The 10275-nt window shown below is 39.7% G+C and overlaps 1 protein-coding gene and 1 pseudogene across 1 annotated transcript; one reads left to right on the top strand and one right to left on the bottom strand.

The window, feature by feature from the left end:
- Positions 1–1469: 1469 nt before the first annotated feature.
- On the bottom strand, positions 1470–2928 carry LOC148072587 (uncharacterized; annotated as a pseudogene).
- Positions 2929–3559: 631 nt separating this feature from the next.
- Positions 3560–9988, top strand: gtse1 (G-2 and S-phase expressed 1). Its single transcript, XM_087798207.1, has 12 exons — positions 3560–3641; positions 3860–3910; positions 3993–4050; positions 4948–5920; positions 6682–6840; positions 6944–7079; positions 7145–7489; positions 7609–7654; positions 8126–8320; positions 8389–8608; positions 9422–9538; positions 9711–9988. The coding sequence occupies exons 2-12, from the start codon at positions 3889–3891 to the stop codon at positions 9792–9794; spliced, it is 2355 nt and encodes a 784-aa protein (XP_087654333.1). The 5' UTR covers positions 3560–3641; positions 3860–3888; the 3' UTR covers positions 9795–9988.
- Positions 9989–10275: the final 287 nt, after the last annotated feature.

Below are 10275 nucleotides of genomic sequence, written 5' to 3'. Positions count from 1 at the left end.
TTATTTGAAAAGTTATTAGCTGTAGCGCGGATTATAGTTATTAGCTAGTGAGTGCTACTTTGACGTATCATAATATATTTTGTTGAACAAACAGTTATTTAATTATTTACTACCAATGTGATAAAAAACATTGTCCATGTTTAAGATTTATGTATTTAACTCAATTTCTTCCTTCCTCCATCTCATTGGCCCTAATTAATAACATACATTTTGCAAGTTTAAGAAAAACAATTATTTGACCTCTGGATTTCTTGATAGGTCTCAAGTTAAAGTTTATATTTAACTGATGAAGCAAACTTGACTGTGTTTCCAGGAGAGTCTGGTCAGTTCTTGACCTTCATCCAAGAGGACACTATGAAGTTCATGTTCAAGTCCCATCAGGAACCCCGGCCCAACCCTTGCTTTCAGGCAGACACCTGCGACAACCAGTGCTCAAAATACCCCTCAGAGAACCTCAGACTGCCTCCCCAGAGCATCACTCACCACACCATTTTGTAACTTTAATATGTTCACTGATGCGATTTGAAACTTCAAAATATAACAGTAAAACACAATGCTATTGCATTCTTCTAGATCAGTGCATCTTGCGGAAATAGTTGGTGGAAAGGTCAATCCCAGCAGAATGGTGGTTATCCGGTTCATGGAAGATGAGGCTACCCTTGAGGAGATCACTGGAAAAGTGCGAGATGCCATTTGAAGTCCTGACCCTATAGTGTTGACTGATACACAGGGAAATGCAATTCTGGAATCTAAAGGAACATCAGGTTAAATAAGTTTAAGATTCTTTTTAGTTAATAAGATTGTTATTGTAACATATTCATCGGTCCATGGTCAATCTAAATAATGTTTTTTAATTATTATTTGTGTCCCAAAAGGTCTCATTACTGGAAGCAAAATGCACGAAAGATTCTTGCTGTGCCAGAGAGTGACTTTCAGGTTTGGCAGGAACAAAGGAGGAGATTGATCCTAATCTTAAGAATACATACATCATTGAAGGGCCGGTCTTCACGACAGTGCTGTCAGAGTATTATTGGTTGAAAAACATGTGTGGAACAAGGGCTGGAAACCTCTGTTCACTGTGCAAATGTTAGGTTAGGTAGAACTTTATTGAAATTGTTTATTGTTTATGTAGAGCAGACGCCCCAGAAAATTTGAGGTCAATGGTCTGTCAGAAGTATTTTCTGTTTTGAGATCCCTGTTCAACAAGTAATCCTCTTGTGTGGAATTTACACGTTCATCGCTGTTTGTTAATTGTTTATATTACTGTTATGTGTTGTTTACAAGAAGCAAATTAAGGATTCTAACACCGTTTGTGCCATTACAATTATTTAAGTTTTGTTTTCTAAAAAAAAGACATTGCGTCTTATTGATGTTCACTGTATATGCACTGTTTTTAATACTTCACTCAAACTGATTAAATGAGAAAACGTTTGAGGATGTAAGTTTATATTAACATAGCACAGGACAAATCACACAATACGCTGAGTTGTGTTAACAAGGAAGAGCAGAGCCTCCTAGAAAGAAATGAAGTCATTGTTCACTGCCCTGGAGAACAAGTCTGAAATATCTGGATATTGCACAGCAAACTGATTCTCAACTTCAAATTTTCGTCTTCAGCAGTAAATGGGTCAACTCCAAAGGTTGAGGATTTGGAAAGTGAGGATCCCACCTGCTGCCTGTAAAGTTCTGCTGCTTCACCTGAGAGACGCATAAGCTCCTGTGGGCCAGAGCTTTTGGTACACCTTTACCTGTAAAGCAAGAACGCTGTCATTGGTCTCAAGATCTACCCATGTTTATTATTTTCTCTATTCAATGAATTCGACGAGCATTCCATGATTCCACCACCTTTGTAAGGCCGACCTGACACATCTGACCGGTAACGTTTGACACACAGTATTTCACAAGGTCATTTTTCATGTCAAGTTCCTCTTGATCAACTAGCTGCAGGAGGGCTTGCTTCAGAAGATAGTTGACACGATTGTTGACTTCAGGCCAGATCCGTTCAACCACATGATTCTATAAAATTCAACATTTAAAATATAAATGCTATATATAATTCAATGCATGGAAATGTATGGAGTGAATACCAATAAGAAGTGTCTGACTTAAGCACAGGTGTAATTTCATTAGAAAAAAACATTTGAAGAATCATCTATTGTACTAACCCTTGTTGATGTAGTCGTCAAGTAAGGCCTTCTCTCTTGGTTATGGCGATCACTTGAAAGCAACTCCTGCATAAACTATGCATATTGTCTGTTGTCAATTTGACTAACACTGTGTAAGATTCCAGGACTGTATATCAGTGTTGTACACTGACCTGAAGACATCCTCATAGATGGCAGGATTGTTTTTTATCGGCATTGTCGAATGAGCCACAATCTTCTTCCTAAAGCCATCAATGAACCTTGTGACCCATGTAGTCAGCTTGATATGGTGTGGGATCAAGATTGCATGCACCCTGAAAGAGAGGGGGGGTTGGAATAGTAGAAATAATGGACTGGTCAGTCTGTCTTTGTCGATGTCTGTTTCTGTCTCCTGTCATTCTGTTTTTCTGTGTCTATGTCTTTCTATATGTGTCTCTGCCGTTCTGTCTGTGGTTCTGTCTGTCTGTTTTATTTCCTGTGTTTCTGTTTGTGTCTCTTTCTCTCTATTCCATATACTTTTCAATTAGCTAGCCAAGTTTCTACATAATGATTTGTATAAACCGCGTCTCTAAAATTAACTAAATATACGGTATAGTTGGTGTTTTTCAAGCTTAAAAACTATTTAATGACAAAGTCAGTAACACAACATTGATGTAACAACTGAAGACTGAGAAAAAAGTAATACCTGAAACCTTGATTCATGGTAAGGTTGATTAATAGTTCTTAGAACAGATCCAATACATGTTTCTGATGCACCTTTTGTGGCAAGATACCCCTTCATCATCCTTCTACCGTATGTACGTCTAGATGTAACCAAATTCACAATTGCAATTACCACTTTAGATTTTTGACTTTTTTTTATTTTATACTTTGTTTATCATTTAATTGACACATTTTAATTTAAGCATAAAAAAACACGTATACAACACACTCCCGTTAACTGCATAAATCCTGACCTGTACTGGCTCAATCGGGATTCTCTTATTCTGAAAATCCACACATCCTGTTCAGGGTAACACAAAAAACTACCCGTTTTTCTGTTTTAGTGCGTCAGTAAAAAAATGTTCTTAAAAATTAAATATCGACCGATTTTTCAATTCTAATTATTCGTTTTAAATAATTAAAATCGCACTGTATTTTGTTTTTCGTTTTTAAAATGAAAATTGAATAACCACTCGTTTTTCGTTTTTTAAAATCTGCTCTCGCATCGAAATGACCAAAAGTTACACGGACCTTGAATCATTATTACTATGTAAATTTTAATTAAAATGTTTCAAGGGTAAATTGCAGAAAAAGGAAGGGATCGCCGATTCGCATCCAAGCTGAAAACTACCACTCCCACGATTCCACACTCTGTGACGTCTTACAATCCTTGGCCAATGGGAGCGCCCCGATGAACCACATGATCCACGCAGCACGATTTGAATTGTTCGAGAGCGTCTGTTTTTTTAAGAGGACGAGTTGATATCGTTCTGAAATATTTTTGCTTGCCAAGAGGTCGGTACTTTTCTTAAACAATCAATGGACTTACTTGCTTTGGAGTCAAATCCGTGTGTTTATTTATTTAAACAAGGGTCCATAACCTCAACGTCATTGGCTGCTAATTTCGAAGCTAACTAGCTAAACGTCAGAGTTGCTTGTGTCGTTTCTGTATTTATACATAACGAGCAATAATGATTCAATGTTCATAACTTAACATTCCTCCTCGTCTTTAGGTTGTTTGTAGGCGAGAGAAGAAAGCAGGATGGACTGCCCAGCTACAAATGGTAGGTTGGGGTTTCAAAAACTATTTTCGCCCACTTTAAACTTGTTCTAAACCATTTTATCATTTTTTTTCCCCCCCTGTAGATCTCATATTTGTTTCGGATGAGAAGTTGGACTTTGACGTCTCTTGGTCATCCAACAGGTATAAAATGTCGTCACTTTGTTTTTTTCCTCAGGTTTTCATAAAAGCATGAACATTTCAGTTCAAATACGCAAAGTACGGTCGCAATAGATTTGATTCGATTAGATTTACTTTCTTAATACCTCTGGATATCTACTTCTGGAAATATAATATGATATAAATTGGAAAATATAGAGTCAAGCCAATACAATTTTTGCCCAGATTTTTGAAATTGGAAGGTAATGTGTGCAGTTGTTGGATCCCTCCTTGTAGTAATAGGTGGCTGTATTTTATTCATTCTTGATTCGGACACATAATAGATAAATGGGGAAGTTGAATAAAAAATGATATGCTTCTTCTCATCAAGGTACCTACTAAGAACCCTTACAGCGTCATGGTTTTTAAACCTAATCCCTATTTAAAATTTAAAATACTAAAACAATGCACTATATAACATGTATAAAGCAACACTGATAAAACTGTCAAGATGTTATGTCACATAATGCATTACTTTTCAAGTAATCTCAAATGAGAATTTAGTGGCTTGTTTTTCATAGCAATCGAGATTCATCTATTGTAATTTTCAATATATCCAGGGTAGAATATCATGTCTGTACAATCTGTGAAGGTTAAAACTTCTGTTGCGAGTTCAACACTTGATAGTTGTGTATGAGTTCATCAATAAAGTTTTACCTTACCTTACTTACCTTACTTTTTAAGTGTCTGAAGTACTACAGAATTATTGAACTGTGAGAACACACTCGTTGGAAAGACAGGAAATTAGTTTAAAAATCCAAATTAACAGACCCCATCATCAGAAGAAAGTAACCATTGTACTAAGGGATTGTGGCTTAAGTTCAGTGCACAGAAGTACTGCAATACTATGCTTGTTCTTTAATCTATATATTTTTTTTATAGCTCCGTGGCTGATGAGGTGTTTATGGGTTCAGTTGGCCGTGAGGAAATGCTTGCCCATCCCAGTCTACAATCGGGTATCAAGGATGATGTTGGAGGTGTGCTGAATAGCTTAAGCCCACTATCTGTAGATCAGCTGGATGCTGTGTTCCAAGAAGCTCACAAACTGGTTGACCATCTTCAGAACTGTGAGCCTAACACGGTGCCCCTCAAAGAAGAAGAAAAGCACAGTCAAACAAGCATCACCTCCAATGAGGATGAAGTGTTTCTACAGGACTTGGAGAACAAATTGATTAAGCTGAGTCAACCCGTCAGTGTGTGCAGTCCTATGAAACGCCAGACCTTTATAGTTCAAGACAGTCCAATGAAAGAACTTCCCCCAGTTTTCCAAAAACGTATTTTAAGAGGAAGCAGCTCAACTGTGACGCCATCATCCCGGCCCTCTAAAGCCCCTCGACTCTCTTCATGCATTGTCTCCACCTCCTGTACCCAGCCTCCTCCATCGACCCGTCTGTCCACACGTCTCTCTACATCCTCTGGCCCAGGATCTTCTACTCGCCCTGCTCCATCTACCCGTCTGTCCACACGTCTCTCTACATCCTCTGGCCCAGGATCTTCTACTCGCCCTGCTCCATCTACCCGTCTGTCCACACGTCTCTCTACATCCTCTGGCCCAGGATCTTCTACTCGCCCCGCTCCATCTACCCGTTTGTCCACCCGTCTCTCTACATCCTCTGGCCCAGGATCTTCTACTCGCCCCGCTCCATCTACCCGTCTGGCCACACGTCTCTCTACATCATCCAGACTCTCTACTGTTTCCCAAATTGGCATCTCAAGTCCTTCAAGTACGGTCAAATCCAAGCCTGCACAAGCTCTTCGAGAAAAAGCCATGTCAAGTGTTGGTGTTGTTCTGCCAAACAAACCTTCAATTTCCAGCAAAAAAGTGGAGCGAGCAAGGCTGCAGCCACCAAGCAAGGTAAGATATTACATATAGCTAAATAGTACTTTAGATCAGCTATGTTTCTCAAGTCCCTCAATAAACTGTTAATCATTTTCACTAGATGGCGCTAAAAGCCATCTTATCATCGCTGTGAACTTTTTCTAATTGCACTGTGACAAAATTGGCAATTTGTTAAACATGATTCTTATAACTTCTCATACGTTACTAGTCTTATTATGAAAGTGTCATAGCTTTTATAACATAAATATTCATACTTTAAAAAAACATGAGCCCTGAAAAAGTCTGTTTTCATGCCCTGGGATTTACCCACCTTTCCAGCAACATTGAAGCAAACTTGGTACACGCATTACAAATAAAAAGGTTTTTGATACGATTCATATCCATTACACCCTATTTTTTAAAATGACATGATGCAAATTTACTCATTTATAATAATGTAATGAAAAAGTACAACTCAGTTTTAAAATCCAGAAAGTATTATGACAGTTTTTGGTCTCGTTCTAGGATCCCTTTCCTTAACCCTACTTAAACATTGATTTAGCCCGACATAAAAAAAATACTTGATACATAGATTAATGAATAGTGAATATGGATGCTAAACCATAGCCTTCTTCTGCGTACATTAAAAGGTAAATAACATGAGCAGTTGAGTGTCACGACTTGAAACTTTGAAATGAATAGTATTGTGACACGGAATGACTTTTCTGTTTCATTGTTGGCTTGTTTCCATGTGCTGTGGTAATGACCTTGACCTGACTGGTGTAATTCTCCTGCAGGTGGCACTAGGCTTGAACAAAAGTCCAAGTTCTCGGCCTTCCAGCAGAGCACCATCATGTGAGGATCTGCTCTCTGACTCGATGAGTGTGGCCTCAGATATGAGCGAGTCTTCCTTCAACTCGAGCCTTGGGAAACCTGCTCGGACTCTGCCTGCCAAGGTAATGCATGTTTTTTTGGTTTTTATTTACACCACATTAGTGTTGATTTAATTAAATTGATTGTAATATGCTTCCATTTATGAATAAATTGTTTTATCTTCAGGGTGCTGTAAACAAGTGGTCAGCTGTCAAAGCGCCGCATCCACAAACGCGTCAAATGACTGAAAGAAGGAAAACGTCTTCATCATCGTCATCTGTCTCCAGTTTCAACTCCAGCATTTCTCTCTCCCCTGCTCCAGGTACACGTATAATCAAGTCCTCATCGTCTATACATCAAGGTTAGAGCTTGAGTGTCTCTTCTCAGGTAAAGTCAGCACTTCAGTCAACAGGCGTGTGAGCAAACCAGCCTTACAGAATAGATCTCGCCGCTCTGTCACCGCCTCGACTGCAGAGACGCCCTCTTCCACTGGTGCCCGTCGACCATCGAGCATCCTTAGAAAGACGTCGGAGTCAGAACAGGCTAAAACTGGCAGGTCCACGCCGCTGAAGAGAACCGAGGTCACTAATCTGCAGCCTCTATCTGCTAACAGAGGTTTCGAAGCTCTAGTCCCTGCATCTTCACAGAACACAAGACTGTCAAAGTCCAAACCTCAGGCCCTCGTACCACCCACACCGAGTGGCAGCAGAAAGGGTAGCAGCACTGTGGAAGGTAAGACCCTTTTCCCTGGTCAGCACCACCAACAAATGCCACTCATTGATGTTTAATATCCTCTAATGTGTCCTGTCTCCAATGTGCTTATGGTTGTCTCCTAATATGTATGTGTCCAGACATGTTGAAGACAAAGCAGCTGGTCTCCATGAGCAAAATGCAAGCGTAGGTGACACCCTCTGATTTCTTCTCAAACTTGAACCTGTCACTTTTTGGCGTGTACCTTGTTTCTTTTAGCTTTTAACTAATGTGTTGATTAGTGTGTCTTACCTTTATCCTGGACCTCTATTGTACTCATCAGTACAGTACAGTATTGAAAATGTGACTAAGTCCCATCTACTTAAAAAGCTTTCTGGAGATAAACTTGTTAACCATAACCACACCCACTCTGCTGTGATTGGTTAAGCTTTAAGATTTGTCACAATGGACCATCAAACCCGGAAGTCTCCACCTCCAAGGGAGAAACAAGGGGGGGGGGGGATTATTACGTCATAATGGACTTCGCTCTCGTAACCTCTTGTTCAAGATTTCAGATGATGATAATAACTTGAAAAGATCTTGATCATGATGAAGGACCTACAGCATGTTGTAGAGGAAGACTTTGAACCGTGTGAGTAAGTTCGACTTGTCTTGTAGTGCTCCCCAGACAGGTACACCTGCTGGTGGCTGCAGGTCACCTCAAATAAAGGCACGTCGTCCCTCTGCTCTTCCCACACCACTGAGACGTGGAAGTTCTTCTATACCATTAGCCACGCCAACCAACAGGACGGGAATCAAACGACCTCTGTCCGACCCTGACCCCAGCCCAGCCAGAAAGAACGGTATCCGCAGGTGAGACGCTGCTTTCAAGATTACACAAACACAGAGCCCACTTTACCATCTTCTTCTTCTCCTCGTAGTCCGACCCCGGCCTTCGCTGAACATGAGGAGTCCAATGATGTTCCAGTCATCAAGCCATTTTGTCTGGAGGACGATGCTCCAGTGACTACACCCTCCATTCTGGAGCCTGAACAGTCTGATTCCACAGACACTGACATGTCAAGTGACTGCTCACCTCAGCCTGGCACGAACCTCATTCAGCTGGAGACGAAGGAAGAGGGACTAAGCAAACTGCAAGAGGTCAGAGGTCACACGCTACACAATTTAGAATTGAGGAAAAATAACTTCTGATATAAATCTATATGAGTGTTGAGAGAAGAGGGACAATTGCTGATTAAATATTCCACACATGCCACATCTAATTCAAAATACAACAAAGGTCCCGGATCAATAGTTTTGAAACTGACCATCTTGAATGAAAAATGCAAGCTTCATTCCAAACTTTAGCTTTTTAGTGTTAGGGCAGAGATGGGCATTGGTGCCACATTTTAAACGGTGGCAGTTGTGAGGAGCCGTCAAGCAAAAATGGATTAAAAAGTATAAAAACAAGCTAAATATAAAAAATGTTGTTTATTTTCTTTTTTTTTTCTTTATAAAACTTTGATTTCATTTTTAATTAGATTCAAAAGCACTATTTTCCAAATGTTTTTATATACACTTAAATCTGTTTCAGGGTCAATAAATATGAAAAGAAACAAACAAAAACCCTTAAGTCATATTTAGAGACAAGTAATGAAGACTAGAAATAAATACCTTTCAAAATGGTTAGTTTCTACATGATCTTGGGCCACATAAAAACAGAAAAAGTGATACATGTGGCCAAGGGCATAACTTTACCCAGGTCTGTGTTCAGGGGGTAGGGGTTATCCAAACGGTACTTAAATGTTGCTGGAAACTGTAACTTAACAATAAAACACAAACTTTTTAACAAAATATATTGTTTTCTCTTACTTTGCAAGTAAACTGTTCCACTGCTTTGTGGATTTAGAAAATAGTTTGTAATCTTGACCTACATTTCTACAGTAGTTTGATGTGGTTACTTTGCGTGCTCAGGTTCTTCTGTTGGACCTTCCTGCTCCAAACCTGCATCCACACGAGAAGCTTCTCATCGATCTGACCAACACCCCTGATCTGATCCGCACCAACAGCAAGTCCGGCACCATGTCCCAGGTACAAGAGGATTTCCTCTTTCTATGAGCTAGAAGAAATCTTAAGTGGTCGCTTGCTGTTGAACTTTCATGTAGCTGTCAATGTCACAGTTAATTATTAATAGTATTGGAACAAATCGTCCCAATTTCTGCTGAAACCGAATAAGCAGTTGTCACTTGTTGTCCGTCGGCAGCTGATTGACCTGAGTTCTCCACTCATCAAGTGGAGCCCGGAGAACAAGGAGAAGAACGCTCCACTCATCAACCTGTCTTTCTGATGCAGACTTCACCCAACAATGCAGTCCAACTCAAATGTAGAAAGTGAATGAGCTCGTGAAGTGATGGAAACATTTTAAACAAAGGAATGAACTAACTTAAATTAACATGATTGTGTGAATAAATGTTGATAACCTTGACAGTCAGTAAGTGTCTGAAAACAGATCGTTCTTAAATAAAATATTTTAAAATTAAATACTGAGCGGATTCTTCTTTTTTTTTCATGTCTCAGCGAGACTTCAACAGTCACATTCGTAGTTCTGGTCTCTCCCATCATGTCTGACCTAATGTCTTCTTCCTCTAGTCCTATTCATGTCTCCTTCCACCAAACCTGCTAAACTACTTTCTTCTCTGCTGGACCCACTTTTCCTCCTCATGGCTCCTCTTCTCAGTCCCATTGTCCCTCTCTGGATTATGAGAGCTTATATTTTCTCTTCTGATTGAGCTTCACATGAATACGGTAGTTAAACTGTATTGTTTCAG

Source organism: Callionymus lyra, chromosome 8 (genome assembly GCF_982586985.1).
Source record: "Callionymus lyra chromosome 8, fCalLyr1.hap1.1, whole genome shotgun sequence".
Taxonomy (NCBI): Eukaryota; Metazoa; Chordata; class Actinopteri; order Syngnathiformes; family Callionymidae; genus Callionymus; species Callionymus lyra.
The sequence above is the reverse complement of the archived record's forward strand: the minus strand, read 5'-3'. Positions and strand labels throughout refer to the sequence as shown.